Genomic DNA, 22015 nt, shown 5'->3' with positions numbered 1-22015 from the left:
TCTAAAGAGAAAGCATTGTTTTGTCCAGCATCCTTACCAACCTTGAACTTCCTCAATACAGCATCTGGATACCACAGTCTGGGAGACTCGAAGCTTGGATGTCAACAGTAGCCCCCCCACATCAGCCCTGGAGAAGCGTACCGCCGGGATCTCAGTGGTGCTGAAAGGACAGCTCATTGTTTCAGGTCTCCCAAAGTTGACTTCCACAGAAAGCATCTGCTTTTCACTGCTATACAGCCGACGGGTAGCTAAAGTACTCCAAATGCATTATTATTTGGCTTAACGGCTTCTGCCCGACTGTTCTATTAGGGTTCATGGCTGTGGCACGCAAAATAAAAACTTTGCTCACGGTTAACATTTTTGTTTTTGTGGGGATCATATTGTTCTCGGTATATTGCAGAATACAGGACCGTTCTGAGGAACTCATTCAGATCGGCAGGATATCAGACCAGAGACTGCGAGCCAGGAATGGCAAAGTTTCCAACTTGGTGGACAGGCAGTCCATACTTCAGAGGCTGGAGCGGCTGGAGGACGTTGTCTACAACCAATTAAACGGTATGCATTATTGTAACTTTCAACATATTGAGCATATATCTTTTACTCAAGTATGAGATATTTCTCATTTTCAGTATTATTAACTGTGGAGTCATAGCTCTGTATAGTTATAAACATCCTGGATTACTGTCATTTTACTACAGAGCAACTATAAACAGCCTATTTATAACTATAAACAGCCTACTTTTCCAAATTCATTGTGTTTGATCAGACAACAGACAATAAGATAAATATGCAACTGGTATATCAGCCATTCAGACAGTATCAGTGATTATATGGTACAGTTATTGTGTGCAGAGTGAGTCATCCAGTGATGAATGGTGGCTCTTCATTGAGCCACAAACTATTGCCAACAAGTGAATACGTTTTTTAAAAGTAAAATCAATGCTACAGTTCCTAATCTGTGCACTTAACCTGGTCTAATCCCTATCAAAAACGGAAATAAAAAACATCAGCCAATACTAGTTAGTATTGGACACATGGAGTTGAATATTATTGAGAATCCCATAGGGGTGAAAACCCTGGCTCTGGCTACAGAGTTCTGCTTTTGTCATTCCCTTGGCCCCAATATAATAATCTTGTCTGAAGGTCAAATTAAATGGTTCTCTAATCGAATTAAAAAACATAGTTTTTCTTTATGTTACCTTTAGTCACTGAAATATGTTGAAGGAGGTTTGGTCGGTCTGTGTGATGCGTGTGATACAAGGAGTCAGGCGCAGGAGAGTAATACGCATCCAAAGAGTTTATTCCGTCGATAAACAGTTGCGCAAGCATGCAACAACAAAACTCAGGCATAGGGGAAATATCTACCCTGGCAACAACAAGGTAAGGTTAGCTCAACCGAGCGACACACAGCTCACTACAAACAATCACCCACAAAGAAGAGGAAGCATAGGGAACACTTATACAATGACTAATTGGGGATAAGGACCAGGTGTGTGTGATTAATTAGACAAGACAAGTGGAGTGATGATAAATGGATCGGCAGCAGCTAGTAAGCCAGTGACGACGAACGCCGAAACCTGCCTGAACAAGGAGGGGAGGCAGCCTCGGCGGAAGTCGTGACAGTACCCCCGCCGCGCGCCGACCCCGGCCTCGGGGACGGCCAGGAGGATGCGGAGCAGGGCGAGCTGGATGGCGACGGTGGAAATCTCGTAACATGGAGGGATCGAGGATATCCCTCACCGGGACCCAGCACCGTTCCTCCGGACCGTACCCCTCCCACTCCACGAGGTACTGAAGGCCCCCCCACCCGACGCCTCGAATCCAGGATGGAACGGACCGAGTACGCCGGGGCCCCCTCGATGTCCAGAGGAGGTGGCGGGACCTCCTGGAGCGGACCAGCCTCCACCGGCCTGAGGAGAGACACATGAAACGAGTGGTTAATACGGTAATCAGGGGGAAGTAATAACCTATATGTGACCTCGTTGACTCTCCTCAGGACTTTGAACGGCCCCACAAACCGCGGGCTTAGCTTCCGGCAGGGCAGGCGGATCCGCCGGTACAAAGACGGGGGCCTCACTGCAGTGGCGGTCAGCGTTGGCCTTCTGACGACGCACGGCGCGTTGGAGGTGAACGTAGGCAGCGTCCCACGTCTCCTCCGCACGCCGAAACCAGTCATCTACCGCAGGAGCCTTGGTCTGGCTCTGGTGCCACGGTGCCAGAACCGGTTGGTAACCTAGAACACACTGGAAAGGCGTTAGGTTAGTGGAGGAGTGGCGGAGAGAGTTTTGGGCATATTCTGCCCATGGCAAGAACACCGACCAATCTCCTGGCCGGTCCTGGCAGTAGGACCGCAGGAACCTACCCACGTCCTGATTTACCCGTTCCACCTGCCCATTACTCTTGGGGTGGAACCCAGAGGTCAGGCTGACCAAGACCCCCAGACATTCCATGAACGCCTTCCAGACCTTGGACGTGAACTGGGGACCTCGGTCAGACACTATATCCTCTGGTACCCCGTAGTGCCGGAAGACATGAGTAAACAGGGCCTCCGCAGTCTGCAGGGCCATGGGGAGACCGGGCAGAGGAAGGAGGCGGCAGGACTTTGAGAAGCGGTCCACAACGACCAGGATGGTGGTGTTACCTTGGGAGAGGGGAAGATCAGTCAGAAAATCAATGCTAAGGTGAGACCATGGTCGTTGTGGAACTGGTAACAGTTGTAGCTTACCTGCTGGGAGTTGCCTAGGTGCCTTACTCTGGGCGCACACCGAACAGGAGGAGACGTACACATTCCCGTCCTTAGCCAAGGTAGGCCACCAGTACTTTCCGCTCAGGCAGCGCACTATACGACTGATACCTGGGTGACCAGAGGAAGGTGACATGTGTGCCCAGAAGATCAGACGATCACGGATAAGAGTAGGCACGTACTGCAGCCCAGCTGGACACTGCGGTGGAGATGGATCTTTGCGTAATGCCCGCTCTATATCCACGTCCATCGCCCATACTACCGGCACCACAATGCAGGAGGCCGGGAGTATGGGGGTGTTGTCTCTGGGCCTCTCCTCTGTGTCATACAGCCGGGACAGTGCATCTGCCTTCACGTTCTTCGTACCCGGAATGTATGACAATGTAAAATCAAACCAGGTGAAGAATAGAGCCCACCTGGCCTGGCGAGGATTCAGCCTCCTCGTTGCCCGGATGTACTCCAGGTTACGGTGGTCTGTTCAGACGAGGAAAGGGTGTTTTGCCCCCTCGAGCCAATGCCTCCACACGGTCAAGGCTCGGACAACAGCCAACAGCTCCCGATCACCAACGCCGTAGTTCTGCTCCGCCGGGCTGAGCTTCTTCGAGAAGAACGCACAGGGGCGGATCTTGGGTGGCGTACCCGAGCGTTGAGACAGGACAGCTCCTATCCCAACCTCGGACGCATCCACCTCCACTACGAACGGTAGTGATTAATCGGGGTGGGCCAGTACTGTGGCTAAGGTGAACAGACCCCGCAGTTTGCTGAAGGCCAGGTCAGCGTCAGCAGACCAGCAGAGCCGGGACGTCCCACTCTTCAACAGGGAGGTAATGGGAGCTGCGACCTTGCCAAAGCCCCGGATAAACCTCTGATAGTAGTTGGTAAAGCCAAGGAAACACTGCACCTCCTTAACCATGGTTGGAATCGGCCAATTACGCACGGCTGAAATGAGATCTCCCTCCATCTCAACACCTGAGGTGGAAATGCGGTATCCAAGGAAGGAGACGGTCTGCTGGAAAAACATACACTTCTCTGCCTTAGTATAAAAGTCATTTTCCAACAGTTGGGCCACACCTTGCGAACCAGGGACACATGCTCGGCACGCGTAGTGGAATACACCAGGATGTCATCGATGTAGACCACTACACTGCGACCAAGCATGTCCCAAAACACCTCGTTCACAAAGGACTGGAAAACTGAGGGAGCATTCATTAAACCATAGGGCATCACCAGGTATTCATAATGCCCCGTGGTTGTGCTGAATGCTGTCTTCCACTCATCTCCCTCTCGGATACACACCAGGTTGTATGCACTCCTGAGATCTAATTTGGTGAAGAAGCGTGCCCCATGCATTGATTCAATCACTGAAGGAATGAGGGGGAGAGGATAACTAAATCTTATCGTCTCCCTGTTCAGTGGTCGATAATCAATGCACGGGCGCAGACCTCCGTACTTCTTCTTCACAAAGAAGAAACTCGAGGAGGCGGGTGAAGTGGAGGGACATACAGTGCTATGAAAAAGTATTTGCCCCCTTTCTAATTTCTCTACTTTTGCATATTTGTGATACTGAATGTTATCAGATCTTCAACCAAAACCTAATATTAGATAAAGGGAACATAAGTGAACAAATAACACAACAATTACATATTTATTTCATAAACAAAGTATGCAACACCCAATTCCCCTGTGTGAAAAAGTAATTGCCCCCTTACACTCAATAACTGGTTGTGCCACCTTTAGCTGCAATGACTCCAACCAAATGCTTCCTGTAGTTGTTGATCAGTCTCTCACGTCGCTGTGGAGGAATTTTGGCCCACTCTTCCATGCAGGACTGCTTTAACTCAGTGACGTGTGAGTTTTCAAGCATGAACTGCTTGTTTCAAGTCCTGCCACAACATATCAATTGGGATTAGGTCTGGAATTTGACTAGGCCATTCCAAAACTTCCAATTTGTTGCTTTTTAGCCATTTTCATGTAGACTTAATTGTGTGTTTTGGATCATTGTCTTGCTGCATGACCCAGCTGCGCTTCAGCTTCAGCTCACAGACGGATGGTCTGACATTCTCCTGTAGAATTCTCTGATACAGAGCAGAATTCATGGTTCCTTCTATTAAGGCAAGTCGTCCAGGTCCTCAGGCAGCAAAGCATCCCCAAACCATCACACCACCACCACCATGCTTGACCTTTGGTATGATGTTCTTACTGTGGAATGCAGTGTTTGAGTGTAAGGGGGCAATTACTTTTTCACACAGGGGAATTGGATGTTGCATAACTTTGTTTATGAAATAAATATGTAATTGTTGTGTTATTTGGCCACTTATGTTCCCTTTATCTAATATTAGGTTTTGGTTGAAGATCTGATAACATTCAGTATCACAAATATGCAAAAGTAGAGAAAATTAGAAAGGGGGCAAATACTTTTTCATAGCACTGTATATACCCCTGACACAGGGACATATGTCTCCATAGCCACCGTTTCCGCCTGTGACAGGGGGTATATATGACTCCTGGGAGGTACAGCGTCTACCCTGAGGTTTATCGCGCAATCCCCCGCCCGGTGAGGTGATAACTTAGTCGCCTGCGTTTTAGAGAACGCTTGCGCCAGATCACGGTATTCGGGGGGAATGCGCACGGTGGAGGTACTATCTGGACTTTCCACTGTGGTTGCACCAACGGAAACATCTAGACACCTACCCTGACACTCACGCGACCACCCCGTGAGAGCCCTCTGCGGCCATGAGAAGGTGGGGTTGTGGAGTGCTAACCAAGGGATACCTAATATCACAGGGAAAGCAGTAGATTCAATTATCGAAAAAATCACCTGCTCAAAATGATTCTCCTGGGTGATCATGGTGACTGGTATAGTGAAATCCGGACCCTAATGGTCGACTATCGAGTGCTCTGAGGGGACGTGGACTGGAGAGGGGAACCAATGAAATGCCTTGACGGCGTGCGAATGCCCTATCCATAAAGTTCCCAGCTGTGCCTGAATCGACTAGTGCCTTACACTGGGGAACTACCATGTGATCGGAAAAGTGAATAGGTACGGTTCAGTGCGCAACAGAGGGCTCTGAACAAGTGTGGGTGTACCTGGGGTGATGCGTGAGTGCCCTGCCTGCCGCCTCCAGGCCCAAAATAACGTTGAATACGACGTGTGGTGGATTGTCCCTTCGTGCCACCAGAGTGGCACTGTCACTGTCCTCCTCCGCTCTCTCGGCCGGCGGCTCCACCCAGCTCCATCGGCTCGAGGTCCGAGTCTTCCGGGGTGGAAACGGACAGACCCCTACCAGGACGTCCTCTGGGTGCCAGCAGGTTGTCCAACCGAATGGCTATGTCCACCAGTTTATCGAAGGACAACATGGTGTCCCGGGAGGCTAGCTCCCGTCGGACGTCCTCCCGCAGATGGCACCGGAAATGGTCGATCAGGGCCCGCTCGTTCCACCCGGACCCCGCTGCCAGCGTCCGGAACTCCAACGCGAAGTCCTGCGTGGTCCTCGTCTCCTGCCTCAGGTGGACCAGTCGCTCACCCGAATACCGTCCGAAAGAGGCGAGCGAACTCCCTGTAGTCCTCCAACGCGGCTCCTCCTTCGTTCCACACCGCGTTGGCCCACTCCAGGGCTTTCCCACAGAGGCAGGAAATGAGGACGGACACCCTCTCCCGCTCCAATGGTGCCGGCCTGATGCTGGCGAAGTAAAGCTCCAATTGGAGGAGGAATCCCTGACACAGCGCCGCTGTCCCCTCAAACGCCCGTGGTCGGGATATCTGGATCCCTCCTGGTGCTGGGGTGTAGGTGGCTGGATCCGGTTGGCCAGGTTCTCCTCTCCAGGCATGGGACGACCTGAAGAACCCGATCCATCGCTTCCCCCAAGCTGGCCAGCATCGTGGAGTGCTCCTGGACCCGTGCCACGACTCCAGGCATGCGCTCTTCTCCCGCTGACTCCATAGCGGGTGGGTGATTCTGTGATGCGTGTGATAGAAGGAGTCAGGCGCAGGAGAGTAATACGCATCCAAAGAGTTTATTCCGTCGATAAACAGTTGCGCAAGCATGCGACAAAAAAACTCAGGCACAGGGGAAATATCTACCCTGGCAACAACAAGGTAAGGTTAGCTCAACCGAACTACACACAGCTCACTACAAACAATCACCCACACAGACAAGGAAGCAGAGGGAACACTTATACAATGACTAATTGGGGATAAGGACCAGGTGTGTGTGATTAATTAGACAAGACAAGTGGAGTGATGATAAATGGATCGGCAGCAGCTAGTAAGCCGGTGACGACGAACGCCGAAACCTGCCCGAACAAGGAGGGGAGGCAGCCTCGGCGGAAGTCGTGACAGTCTGGCAAAACATCATCCTATAAATCATGTTAAAAATAATTCGGTCTCCCGAGTGGCGCAGCGGTCTAAGGCACTGCATCGCTAGTGCTTGAGGCGTCACCACAGACCTGGGTTTGATCCCAGGCTGTGTCACATCTGGCTATGACTGGGAGACCCATGAGGCGGCACACAATTGTCCGGGTTAGGGGAGGGTTTGGCTGGCCGGGATTTCCTTGTCCCATCGTGCTCTAGCGACTCCTTGTGGCAGGCCGGGTGCCTGCAAGCTGACCTCGGTTGCCAGCTTGACAGTGTTACCTCCGACACATTGGTGCGGCTGGCTTCCGGGTTAAGCGAGCAGTGTGTCAAAAAGCAGTGCGGCTTGGCAGGGTCGTGTTTCGGGGGACGCATAGCTCTCGACCTTCACCTCTCCCGAGTCCGTAGGGGAGTTGCAGCGATGGGACAAGACTGTAACTACCAATTGGATATCACTAAAAAGAACATCTCTCATTATGGTCCTACTCTCTCATGAAACATGAGAGATCCACAGACTGAAAAGTCTAACATTTAATTTGAGACAGCTAATGTCCTTTAACCATTGTAGAGAATATTGAGCATGCATCACTATTTAGCATTCAGTCAATTCCACAATTACAGTAAGAATCATCCATGTTTACATTTGACATTTTATGTAATCAATAATATATACAAATCCTATACCAATCATATGACAAGCAGCATATGCCATCACTGATTTGTTTGAAATAGTGTATGCATTTAATGACAAAGTATAATTCCCTCAATCTCCCTATTTAGGCGAAGTCAACAAAAGCCAGCTTCTGCTGCTGACAAGTCGGTAAACGTCAAGGTTAAAAGGTTAACATAAAATCCTTTCCATAGAGGCAGGTTCTAAAAGGATAAGTTGTGTACCCGCTGTATCAAAATTCATGAACCAGTCAGTTTGGTTGCAGTGGCCGTTTCACTGGCATCCGAAATGGCACCCTACATCCTAGCTATAGTGCACTACTTTTGACCAGGACACACAGGGCCAGTAGCAGTGCACTACACTCTTAGAAAAAAAAGTACTATCTAGAACCCAAAAGGAATCTTTGGCTGTCCCCATAAGAGAACCCTTTGAAGAACCCTTTTTGGTTCCTGGTAGAACTCTTTTGGTTCCAGGTAGAACCCTTTTGGGTTCCATGTAGAACCCGTTCCACAGTGGGTTCTACATGGAACCCAAAATGGTTCTACATGGAACCAAAAAGGGTTCTACCTGGAACAAAAAAGGGTTATCCTATGGGGACAGCCGAAGAACTCATTGGAACCCTTTTTTCTAGTGTTACAGTATAGGGAATGGTGTGTCATTTGGGAAGCAATTACAGGAGCAATCTAATATAATACTATCTAATATTTCCATGAGGTCATTCCTCACCAGAACAACAGTAAAGTGTGTTATCTGTAACTCTGCAATTCAGTATGGAAATAACTGACAAGAGGCTAGGGTCATCAGCAACTCTCCTCTCCTCTGCTGAAGAGGCACTATCCTCTACTGGATAATCATCTATCTGGGTTTAAGCTTCCTGTTAACAGGCTTATAGGACAGTGTTGTGACCTAAGCAGTGCATTAAAAGTGCCAGATCTCTACTTCCGCTCAGTGCAACTTAAGATTCACCGACAGATCCTCTCTGATCTACGTATTCATGTTTTGGGCTACAATTTTAAAAACAAGTATAATTGTTTACCAATAATCATCAAGACATTAATATTTTATACCTACCCCCCCCCCCCCCCCAAAGGTCACAGTTAGGATTTGACTGATCCTAGATCTGTGCCAAACAGCAACCTTCCACCTTCCTAGATCTGTGCCAAACAGCAACCTTCCACCTTGCTGGACCTTTAATATACAGTTCACATCAGCGTCAACCTAATAGAATCATGTCACAATGAAGAAGTCAAGCAAAAAATAGCATGCAGTTGATACTTTACTTTCTCCCAAGATTAATGCCCTGTCATTCATGCACTGTTCTCCCCAGCTCACCTCTCTGTCCTCTGACTGAGTGACCCTGCAGTGTGTCACAGCCTCCGGCTCATTGTTGTCCTTAAAGAGACAGGTTGAGCTGAGCAGGGCCGAGTGTTTGTCATCAGTGATGCATGTCACTGAGTCCTGCTTTCATCCTGAGTGAGCAGAGGTGATTAGATGGCATGGCAGCATCCGCTTAGGACGGTCCAGCTGCAGCAGTAGATATGACTCGTATTTATAATTCCCAATAATGCTGCAGAAAGAAATGTTGTTTATATGGTAAAGCTTGGAAAGAGAGCTCCTGACGAGGAATTAGAAATTAAATGATTTCTCATCACCTCATACCCCATACACACTTGATGCTTCAATCCGTACCTTAATGGTATTCATCAAAGTGTGAGTATAATTTTATATTGGACAGCCCACAGAGTGGGGGAATGGAGCCTGTGATGGAATATATTTTCCAGTAATGATATGTAGATGAGGAATCATCTACCAAACATTTTCAGTAACTGATGAGAATCTATTCAGTTCCAGCTTTTAGGAATCTGAATCTCTGTAATGTATTCAATGCCTCATCTGACAATCTGCATTCTAGCTACAAGATAATAACACTTTGTGAAGAGCTAGAGATTTCATATGGTGGTCGAACACTCCAGCAATTTCATTCCTGTGATTATTTCAAAACTTTAATTTGATGATTCCCTACAAAGCCCTGACATGAATCTGTCCTCACCCTCCTAAATGAGAGGTTAGGTCCATGTGAAAATATTTAATTTGCGTTAGGAAACTGCCATATTTCATGATTTATAGACAGATATACTGTACTGTATGTAGACTGTAAAGTATTTTTGCCTTAGAATTGCTAAATGGTGCTGTTTGTGCACTTCTTCTTTTGAAACAGCACTTTCTTCTTTCAGTCCTTTGCATGTGTTACCATGCAAGCTTGGATTGTTATGACGACTCATTGGGTCTCGATATACAGTATCACTCTGACAATTTACAAATACAAGTAACCCCTCTAAATCCTGATGACCCATTAGCTTGCCTTTTTTCTGTCATGAGCAGCAAATCATGGCTTTATGCATTATGCTTTATGCGTTATGCATTTCCCTTGTTGCCAATGTTTTATGGATCGCCCACATTTTAGTTTTTAAAACCAACTACGGGTAGTTATTTTCCTCTTCTTGAACAACAGATCACTCAACCACATCCAAGACATCAATATTTATAACATCTCAGCATCACTTTTGACACCCATAACTCCACTCTCCCTTTAAATCATTCACAAAATGGAGGTGTCTTTTAGTTAGAAAATCTATCTCATAAGCCCAAATCAGAAATGTTTTGAAGGTTGTTACATTATTTATCACTGTTATGACGCTATAATGCATCCTGTTGTGGGCGCCTCTATAAAAATGGATTCTGAGGTGAGCGACTGAGCGTGGAGATGGATATGCACTTGGACATAGTGCACCCAGATTGATGTTTGATGGTAGCAAGCCTTTCTCGTCCCCATATCTGCACAGAAACAAATCTGTCCATCTGAGGGCGTTGGAACAGTACATCATCATGCGTCCCAAATGACACCCTATTCCCTATAAAGTCCACTACTTTTGACCATAACGCTCTGGTCAAAAGTAGTGCAATATAGGGAATAGTGTGTCATTTGGCACACAGCCCTTCATCTCCCCATAGTGTGCTGCTAACCTCTTCATACTGGAAATAGCGCCTGTGTGTTTGCAGTGGAACAACCAGATGTTTCCCTGTAATTACTTCATTGTGGGATAATTAAGGTGTTTTGCTAATGTGCAGTTTGAAGAATGAAACTAGAGGAAGTAGAGGATAATGTGTTGTGGATGTATCAGTGATACAACATGAATCAACACAATAGGATAGTATCAAACACATCTCTAGAGATGCTTCTGGTTAGGCTAAAAAGCTTGAAGCTCTTTTAGGTGACTTTGACATAGTGAATAAGCAGTGTACAGTTTTACCCCAGACACGAAAAGTCCTTCAAAAGTGTCTTATCGCCGATAAATTTAACAATCTAACAAGTCTGTCGTCAGTGTCCTGGAAAAACCATGTATCCTTGATTTTTTCCCCCAGATGTATTGTGATTTATAGTCACATAACTACAATATGGTAGGCCTGTTGTCTGCCTTGACTGAACGAGTGAATGTTTAAGCTCATTGCATACAGGTCCAACCCAATGGCCCAAGCAGTCTGGCCAACATTACAGTACAGTAACATGATGTGGCTTAGAGGTGCACTGATATTCACAGGACTGGCAGAACACTGTGGTAGCTGGAGCATATGCCATCGCCATTTGCCCTAATAGTTTTCCTCGCTTGTGTCATAATTGTCACTCATTGTTGTAGAAAATGACTCAAACTATTCATGGGTTTTAGTGAATGCAATCATTCTATGTTAGATTGTGCCTAGAATGTGAATTATATTAAATGGCTTGAGCTTTGTCTAATTAAATATTTCAAGTCGCTTTACACACTTAACAATATCTACTTTACCGATCCAGAGTGGTTTGTAATAAAACACAATTTAATTTAATATTTCAATGGCAATATCTACTAAGCTAACATATGGAATTGTTTTAGTATGGTCATTTAGCAATTTGATTTTGAATTTTAGCACCCCTGTAGATATCCCCCAAAAACAAAAATTTGATGAAACATTGAATTTGGCCTGCTATTAGTCCATAGAAACACATTGAATAAAGCATTTATACATGGCAAAAAAGAAAGTCCAAAAATAAATCAAAAGAGTTATGGTTTGAGGTGTCTGAAATGCTTCTGAGAGATATAGGAAAGCATCAGGAACCAAACTAAAAAGATAAAAGGCTACATGTGTCACGTTCGTTTACAGACGGGACGGACCAAGGTGCAGCGTGATATGCATACATGTTTATTTATATGAATAAACAACCGACAAAACAACAAATGAAACGAAACGTGAAGTCCAAGGTAGACAAACAGCATACCTCACACGGAACAAGATCCCACAACCCACTAGTGCCAATAGGCTGCCTAAGTATGGTCCCCAATCAGAGACAACGAGCGACAGCTACCTCTGATTGGGAACCACACCGGCCAACATAGATCTAGACGATCTAGATCTAAACCTAGAAAATACAACATAGAACATACCACACAGAAAATACACACCCTGACTCAACAAATACGAGTCCCCAGAGTCAGTGTAACCCTGGTCCCAAAAATACCTATTCATTTTCATGATTTTTTTATATCACAGTCACGGGTGACATCCTCACGATCCCCGTAAAGCTTGTGGGCGTCGTAGAGCAAAACGGAGATCTCGTTCGTGTTTGTGAGAGTCCCATCTTTCCATGGTGGGGTCATATTAGTCCAAACGGTTTGGACTCTACAGACATTTTTGTGAGAAGATCGATTTTCGGGATGTCTCATGGTCTGACAAACACCACTGTAGCTCTGCCGTCTTCAACCGCAGATGCAGAAGGCTGATATCGACGTGGTGGATTGAGACGCAGCCCTTGCAAAAACCCAGAAGTCTCTAGCTTGAACATACAGATTTTGATGGCTATTATGCTAATTGCATTTCCGAACAGGTGTGGACATCGACTCTAGGGGGTCAAGTAAGTATACATCTTTGTGGCGGAGTTGTTGGTTTTCATCAAAAGCTTAACAACAAAAACGAAAGCTTTCTTTTCCCCCTCTATTTTCATTATTAAGTTCCAAGCAACAGAATATTCAGCCTCCATAAAAAGAACATGAGAAACATGAAAAGATGAATCAGCAACAGAGTGAGAAATTGTTGCTACAACAAATGATCCTCTGAGGTATCAAAGCACAAATGTATCAGCAGCAGCACAACAAAGGCAGCTCCAAACCCCCATAAACTGTCCAGTCACCACTTCTATAAATCCCTGTGCCGGTTCTGTTTGCTGTTGCTGCTCAATAAAGGGTCAAAACAACACAGGGTCAAACCAGTCCTCTGAACCACACTCACATGATGAGTCACATTGCTTGAGGCGTAGAGTAGCATTGGGTTCCTGGGCCACTGCCTAGGCTTTAGCATAGTGGGCTAATGTGCTCTTCTGACGTGTAAGAGACCCAGGTTTAAAACTCGTCAGTCGCACGAGGCCTATTTTAAAATACCTCTCTTCCACTCTCCTCCACAGCAGTAGCAGACAGACTTCTGTGAGTGCATCCGCTTCTCCTGTAATGGAATTTGCTTCAGCCAGCCAGAATTTGCTTCAGCCAGCCAGAAGAAGTGGGTAGTGAGGGGAGCAAAATAACAAGGGCCGCGGAAAACAAAACTGCAGGGATGCTAGGCTGTTTCCGAGTCTCACGCAGAGAGAGAGGCACTCCAGATTTCACTTTCAGTTGCTTCTTAGATTGCCTCAATGTCATGAGAGCGGGCGATTGGGATTCAGACTGGTTCCAAAACGCTAGTTAGCCCCACCCAGGGTGTCAGATGACACCACTGCATTGCCCCTGATGTGATCCCTCTCGTGGGAGGTGACAGTTTGCAACTGCCAACTGTTCAGCTCCAATGGCAAATCTCCCAGAACCTCAAAGAATTTAAGTCCTCCCCAAAAAACATTTCTTGCAATGGCTTTTGGGGGAATGGGGGAATGTGTCACCCTAGATCTTCATTAGTATGCGCTGTTTACTTGCTGTTTCTGTCCATCTGTTGAGAAGAGGAGACATGGTTTTCCTGTGGAGACCAATCTGGAAGTATGACAGGAATATCAAATTAAGCCCCTGTAATGTCACTGTGCAGCAGAGTTTAAATATCCAAACCAGAAAAGCTATGAGACGTCATACCTAGATAAGGTGCAGCAGAGGCTAAAATATCCAGACGAGAGAAAAAGCAATGAGACTCACTCCATACTTAAACAGACAAGGTGAAAGGTAAAAAAAGAAAGAGCCAGGAATACAAATACAAGCCAAATGTTGAATTAAGACCCAGACTTTGATGTCGGTCTGGAGAGTTACCAGCACAATATCACTATCTGTGTTTGAAGACTGAAAACTTGAAAGAGCATTTATTTGATGAGACTGCTGATCTCTGAAAATTGAATTTTTGATAACCCATTGTACACATTCCTCTCCCCTTTTAAAAGGGGGAATTTGTTCATTGTACTGTGTCATTTTAATAAGAGCGTGAGGGTGATATAAGTCTGAGACATTATATCGGATGTCAGTTACAATTGCGGGGAACTTCACAGACAGATTTATTTCTGATGTCTGATGACTTACAGTCACCTAGTGATGGGTATCCCAAACTCGGTCCAGGGGCCGCCCCTGGGTACACGTTTAGTTTTTTGCCCTAGCACTACACAGCTGATTCAAATAATCAAAGCCTGATGATGAGTTGGTTATTTGAATCAGCTGTGTAGTACAGGGATAAAAAACAAAATGTATGTAGTAGAAAAGCTCTATTTGTTTGTTGATAGATTTTGAATTATTTACCCAGTTGACCCCTTCCTCTGAAGGGAATTATAGCAGTCTAGAGAACCACTTTAGTGGCCAGTAGTATCCCTGTCAGTTCCCGTTCCAGTTCAAATCAAATCACATTTCATTGGTCACAAAAGGTTAATTGCTTTGCCAAATCTTTTGCCTTGTTGCAATATTTTTATTCTGTACAGGCTTCCTTCTTTTCACTCTGTCAGTTAGGTTAGTATTGTGGAGTAACTACAATGTTGTTGATCCATCCTCAGTTTTCTCCTATCAAAGCCATTAAACTCTGTAACTGTTTTAAAGTGCACCATTGGCCTCATGGTGAAATCCCTGAGCAGTTTCCTTCCTCTCCGGCAACTGAGTTAGGAAGGACGACTGTATCTTTGTAGTGACTGGGTGTATTGATACACCATCCAAAGTGTAATTAACAACATCACCATGCTCAAAGAGTTATTCAATGTCTGCTTTTTTATTTTTACCCATCTACCAATAGGTACCCTTCTTTGAGAGGCATTGGAAAACCTCCCTGATCTTTGTGATTGAATCGGTGTTTGAAATTCACTGCTCAACTGAGGGACCTTACAGATAATTGTATGTGTGAGGTACAGAGATGAGGTAGTCATTCAAAAATCATGTTAAACACTATAATTGCACACAGAGTGAGTCCATGCAACTTATTATGTAGGTTGTTAAGCCAATGTTTAATCCTGAACTTATTTAGGCTTGCCATAAAAAAGGAGTTGAAGACTTTCAGCTTTTCATTTTTTATTAATTTGTAAATATTTTGGAAAACATAATTCCACTTTGACATTATGGGGTATTTTGTGTAGCCCAGTGACATTTTTAAAAATGTAATCACTTTTAAATTCAGGCTGTAACACAACAAAATGTGGAAAAAGTCAAGGGGTGTGAATACTTTCTAACGGCACTGTATAAGTGTGTGTGTGTGTGTGTGTGTGTGTGTGTGTGTGTGGCGTCAATATGCATGTGTATGTTTTTGTGTGTGTGAGTGTATGTAGTGTGTGTGTGTGTGGTTGTGTGTGTGTGTGTGTGTGTTGGAGTGTCAGTGTAGTATGAGTGTGTGGGTAGAGTCTAGTGAGTGTGCATAGAGCCAGTGAAAGGGAGTCAGTGCAAATTGTCAATGTAAATTGTCCGTGCAGCCATTTGATTAACTGTTCAGCAGTCTTATGGCTTGGGGGTAGAAGCTGTTCAGGTGCCATTTGGTCCCAGACTTGGTGCTCCGGTACCGCTTGCCGTGCGGTAGCAGAGAGAGCAGTCTATGACTTGGGTGGCTGGAGTCTTTGACATTTTTTAGGGCCTTCCTCTGACACCGCCCTGTATAAAGATCCTGAATGGCGGGAGTTCGCCCCCAGTGATGTACTGGGCCGTACACACTACTCTCCGTAGCGTCTTGCGGTCGGATGCCGAGCAGTTGCCATACAAAGCGGTGATGCAGCCGGTCAAGATCAAATCAAATGTTATTTGTCACATGCGCCGAATACAATAGTGAAAGCCCTTAACCAAGAATGTAGTTTTAAGAAAGAATCTCTAATTTAATACTTGTGCCATAAAAAATTTAATCGAAACATTATACTGTATGTATCTCTATGTCTTGCACTACCTCTGCTTCTTCTCTGTTCCTTGCTCTGCTCTGTCACCTTGAGAAATCCACGTCCAGGTTGGTATTTGCAGCACCTCCATAGACAGACAGAGTAATGATGCCCTACAGAAGAGCCCTGCCTCGTCTAAGGGCTGCCACTCCCTATGATCCTCACAGCCCATGAATGTCAATCAGCTGTCCCTCTGCATGGCCTCTCCTCTCACCTACCATTGTCTGTCTCTCGGTCTGTCTCTGTCTCCCTGTGTGTGTGTGTGTGTGTGTGTGTGTGTGTGTGTGTGTATGTTGTGTTGCGTGTGTGCGTATGCGCGTGTGTGTGTACATTCATGTCTGCGTGCGTGTGTGTGTGTGTTCTGCAGGCCTGGCTAAGCCCATGGGGCTGGTGGAGGGGCCTGGGGGTCTGGGCCAGGGAGGAGCAGCTGCCACTCTGGGGGACGACAGCCATGTTGACGGGGAGGGGAAGTACGAGGACTATGGCTACAACGCCCAGCTCAGTGACCGCATCTCCCTGGACCGCAGCATCCCCGACTACAGACCCAAAAAGTAGGTTTCATTTTATTAATTTATTTATGTTTTATTTATTTATTCGTGCTAAGAAAAAATAATACTGTTGCTATGTCTCTCTCTAACCAAGGTGCATGAATCGAGGAGCAAACTGAGTGAAACAGACAACAGAGTTTCAATAAAGTAAATAGTGCAGGTTAGGTTTGTCTCCCTAGCTAGGCAACTGCAGGCTGCATCAGCATCCAGGGCAGCTCAAAGCACAAACTGGGCCGGCAGCATACAAAGGAAATTGCATGAGACGAGTAATCCTTACATGAAAATGCATTGTGCCAGACAGCCAGAGATGATGTTGATAGTGGGGCGGCAGGCTAGTTAATAATGCAATAAAGTCCAGCAGTATTTCTTATGAAAGAGACCGTGGATACCCCAGTGGGAATATTGATGGTCTTTTTTAAATGAATTTCATATTTAGAATGTGGGACTACATCTCTGATACAATGACTGTGAGCGGATAATAAGGCCTGCCACTGGTGTTTAGATTAGCCTATGTCAGAGAATAAAAACAGACATACAGAGAGAGAGAGACTCAGGGAGGAAATCTGACGGCCTAAGCCTTCTTTGGGCTTTACCAGCGATAACAATTCATTTCATCCACACCGCTTTGTTCTACCCTCTCCCTTTCTTTCATGCTGAAAAATCGATGAAAGGAGAGAGAAAGAGTGAGAAGACAAGTTACTCATTAATTATACCAGCTGAAAACTGCTTGGTGGAAAATAGGATTTTAGGAAATGGTTCTTTATGAGGAGGATAATGTCGACAGGAAGTCAGTGTTAGCAGTTTGATAATGTCTACAAGAAGTCAGTGTTAGCGGTTTGATAATGTCTACAGGAAGTCAATGTTAGCGGTTTGATAATGTCTACAGGAAGTGAGTGTTAGCGGTTTGATAATGTCTACAAGAAGTCAGTGTTAGCGGTTTGATAATGTCCACAGAAAGTCAGTGTTAGCGGTTTGATAATGTCTACAGGATGACTGTGTTAGTGGTTTAATAATGTCTGCTGGAAGTCAGTGTTAGCGGTTTGATGTCTACAAGAAGTCAGTGTTAGTGGTTAGATAATGTCCACAGGATGTCAGTGTTAGCGGTTTGATAATGTCTACAGGAACTCAATGTTAGTGGTTTGATAATGTCTACAGGAAGTCAGTGTTAGCGGTTTGATAATGTCTACAGGAAGTGAGTGTTAGCGGTTTGATGTCTACAAGAAGTCAGTGTTAGCGGTTTGATAATGTCCACAGAAAGTCAGTGTTAGCGGTTTGATAATGTCTACAGGATGACTGTGTTAGTGGTTTAATAATGTCTACTGGAAGTCAGTGTTAGCGGTTTGATGTCTACAAGAAGTCAGTGTTAGTGGTTAGATAATGTCCACAGGATGTCAGTGTTAGCGGTTTGATAATGTCCATAGAATGTCAGTGTTAGTGGTTTGATAATGTCTACAGGAAGTCAATGTTAGTGGTTTGATAATGTCTACAGGAAGTCAGTGTTAGCGGTTTGATAATGTCCACAGAAAGTCAGTGTTAGCGGTTTGATCATGTCCACAGAAAGTCAGTGTTAGTGGTTTGATCATGTCTACAGGAAGTCTGTGTTAGTGGTTTAATAATGTCTACAGGAAGTCAGTGTTAGCGGTTTGATAATGTCTACAGGAAGTCATTGTTAGCGGTTTGATAACGCCTAAAGAAGGTCAGTGTTAGCGGTTTGGCTAAACCGGTTATCTCCATGAGGTTGTTTACGCTCTCGTGATAGATAATCATGCAGTCATTCCTGTGTTTGACACTCGGCTTTACATTATGTATACCCTGTGGAAATATTGATAAATGCAGTTCCATGCTGTGTGGCTGTGTGTCGTGTGTGTGTGTGTGTCTGTGTGTGTGTGTGTGTGTGTACGTGTGTTTGTGTGTGCGTGTGTGTATATGTGTGTGTGTGCAATGGTGTGCATGTATGTGTGTGTCTGTCCTGACATTAGTACTGAACGACCTGCCTCTATTTCAAACACAATTGTTCATGCTTTCGTTAACAAACCTATGCTAAGCAAGATAGCCTGAATTGAGATGTAAACAGATCTTTCCAGAGGGTGAAACCCTCCCAAAAGCAAAGCGGTTCATAATAGCCATACTGTAGACACACTGTTTGATGGAGATACAGTGAGCCTCATATGCAAAGGAAATCAATATGTTTAGCTAAACATATTTGTGTCTTACTGTGCTGCATAATATTGGACCATGGCTGGAATTAAATTAAAACAAACATTGTTCCTGTACCTTAAACGACCTTGTTGGGGTAGTTAATTAGACAAGTAGCAAGATGTCTAATGAGCGAAACAAGACAAGTACTTTGATTGTAATCAAAACATGGGTTAGGGCTATTTTCATATTATGTTAGTGTATGGCATTGCAGATTGGACTGAATTGAGCTGTGCGGAAGCAATGTAAGACACACCTTCAATACACTGATACCATTTCCACACTACTGAGCCAAGCCAAGCAGATCTGTATTGTATTGGCCTGCTTATGCATCCACCTTGGTTTATGAAACATTGCTGGAAAGGACAATGTGAAAAGAAAATACCTGAGCCAACACAGTATAGGATTGGGGTCGGTAGGATACTGTGACGCAAGACACCTCTGGTCTAATACCGTAATTGCACAGGACTCATTGAGCAGAGAGGTGTTTGATGACCACATGGAGGCTGGGGGGGGATGATCTCTACATCCTCACTCCTCATCCCCTCTGTCTCTGTATATGATATGATCTAGTTCTCCTTTTGTAGGATTTTAAGACCTACCACTGATCTATTCATATTAATTACATCCCACTAACAGCTCATGGTCAAATTAGGATTTGTCAAGAGGGACCATTTCCAGGGACAAAACCTATTATCCCTTTTCAGTGGTCTGAGCTTTATGTTGGCAATCCTTCCAGCTGTGACATTTTCTAATGGTGATCCAGAGGAAGTTAACTGGAGGCTTTATTATCCCAACCAGGAGCTGCTGGGTGGCCTGTAGCACAACGCTTCAATAGTAAGTCTTAAAGAAGGATGGTGCATACATTTTCATTTGTACTGGTCCCCCTGTGGGAATCAAACCCACAACCCTGGCGTTGCAAGTGCCATACTCTACCAACTGAGCCACACGGGACCATGATGCACTAGCTAGCACCTGAGCTTCACAGAGGGCAGAAAAGAATAGCATCTGAATGAGAAAGAAAATGAAAAACATTTCTAGCCAATACCTCACAGCAATATGAAAATGATATTTTCCTTGCTGTTAGCTCTCTGTTGCGCCTCTTTACCCCCTGACCAGGCCAGATGAGACAATATTTTCTATTTCAATTAAACGATATAATCTGTAATCAATTGTAATCAAGACATGTCACAATATTGCTCCAATATTCACTGAGATCAATGTTGGTAAATTTGTCGAAGCAGTGCAACCGATGTTGTGGTTGGTTCCCCAAAGACATGTCGTTCTTCAGTATCTGTGACCTGGAGACTATCACTAGACTATAAATCAACAGGAAGGGCACGCAGATGTGCGCTACCTCATTTCTTAAGCCTCTGATACCTGGGAATGGGATCGCAAGGTCACCGTGGTGGTCAATGGTAAGTAAAATGCTTTCAGCTTGAATGTTTCTCCCCCGAAAACTGAGTTTTTTTTTACATTTACATTTAAGTCATTTAGCAGACGCTCCTATCCAGAGCGACTTACAAATTGGTGCATTCAACTTAGGATAGCCAGTGGGACAAGAAGGATTACTGTTATACTATTCCAGGTATTCCTTAAAGAGGTAGGGTTTCAAGTTTCTCCGGAAGGTGGTCAGTGACTCCGCTGTCCTGGCATCGTGGGGGAGCTTGTTCCACCATTGGGGTGCCAGAGCAGCGAATAGCTTTGACTGGGCTGAGCGGGAACTGTGCTTCCGTAGAGGTAGGGGGGCTAGCAGGCCAGAGGTGGATGAACGTAGTGCCCTCGTTTGGGTGTAGGGTCTGATCAGAGTCTGAAGGTAAGGAGGTGCCGTTCCCCTCACAGCTCCGTAGGCAAGCACCATGGTTTTGTAGTAGATGCGAGCTTCAACTGGAAGCCAGTGGAGTGTGCGGAGGAGCGGGGTGACATGAGAGAACTTGGGAAGGTTGAACACCAGACGGGCTGCAGCGTTCTCCTCAACAGGGCAGCGAAAAGACAAGGCAAACAATTGTCTTTCTGAGAACAGACTTTTCTATAGGGGGGAGAGTTGCTTTCACATTTCCTGTGCAACACAGGTTATCTCAGGTTAATGTGACATTTCATAGCGAATAACTTGGCTGTGAAAACCAGACGGGCCGGCCAGCACAGCGTTGCAGGCCGAGGAGGGAGTGTGATGGGAATAAGTCTTAATCTGCCGCTCTGTTTCTATCACAGCTCGTTCCAGGTCAAATTATGAGAGCCTGCCAGTGAGCTTAGTTTCATTACAAACAGATGAGTCGATCGCTCATCCTGTTATGGACCTACAAGCCTCCCCGTTCCTGCAGACAGGTACACATTTAAGGTTGAACGATGTCCTAAATTGGATTCAGTAACTAGGGCATTGGAACTACAATATCACTTAACAACCTCGACATTGAATTTGGCCATAGACACAACTCAACTGAAGTGATCTGGTGCCTTGCCCCCGGCTCCTTCTGTCTTTCATTATTATGGAAACTATTAAACATACGCTGGCTAACAACTAGCCATGAAAAATCGAACTAAGCCCAAATAAAACATACATCATTCGATTTGGCATGGTTGTCAGCTTGTGGCTGTGTCCCCACTTAAGGAAAACCATTGCACAAAGATTCACCTGTATTCGCTGCCAGATATGGCTTTGTGTTTATAATGCCTGCATGGCTGATTGAAAGAGGCAGTAGAATAAAAGAAAAGGGAGAGAAAAGGAATCCATTTGGAAGGATTTCAACATATAAATTAAAACAGTCCTATCTGCTATTACTGAGAGGGAACATTAAGCATTCTGTATATTTCATAGAACAATAGAAACAGAACACTAGGAGACTTCTAATATACTGTATAACTAATTCAATTTTTCAAATATTTTCCTGTCAGAGCTCACACAACTCCAGAATATAATATAATTTCACTGTAGTAATTTGATAGTTCACTTTGAACTTGAAGAGGCTCATATGCTGGGAATAATACATACATTTATAGCAGCATTTCCCAAACTAGGGGTCACGACCCCAAGAGGGGTTGCCTAATTTGAAAATGGGGTCGCGAGAGAAACTCTGAAATATTTTTTTACAAATGTGCTTGGTTCATAGAACCGGAGTTACGT

At 45.2% G+C, this 22015-nt stretch overlaps 1 protein-coding gene across 1 annotated transcript in view; it reads left to right on the top strand.

Moving 5' to 3' along the window:
• Positions 1-314: 314 nt before the first annotated feature.
• The window catches only part of LOC311144522 (polypeptide N-acetylgalactosaminyltransferase 9), a gene marked incomplete at both ends in the record, with an annotated part of 102060 nt that continues 80359 nt past the window's right edge, over positions 315-22015 (top strand). Inside the window, 2 exons of the mRNA XM_084180548.1 lie at positions 315-555; positions 16518-16701. Of these exons, the coding sequence (XP_084036674.1) occupies positions 315-555; positions 16518-16701 (425 nt within the window). The remainder of the gene's footprint in view (positions 556-16517; positions 16702-22015) is intronic.

The sequence above is a fragment of the Coregonus lavaretus genome (genome assembly GCF_964263955.1).
Source record: "Coregonus lavaretus genome assembly, chromosome: 17".
Taxonomy (NCBI): Eukaryota; Metazoa; Chordata; class Actinopteri; order Salmoniformes; family Salmonidae; genus Coregonus; species Coregonus lavaretus.
This window is presented reverse-complemented; position numbering and strand designations above follow the sequence as displayed.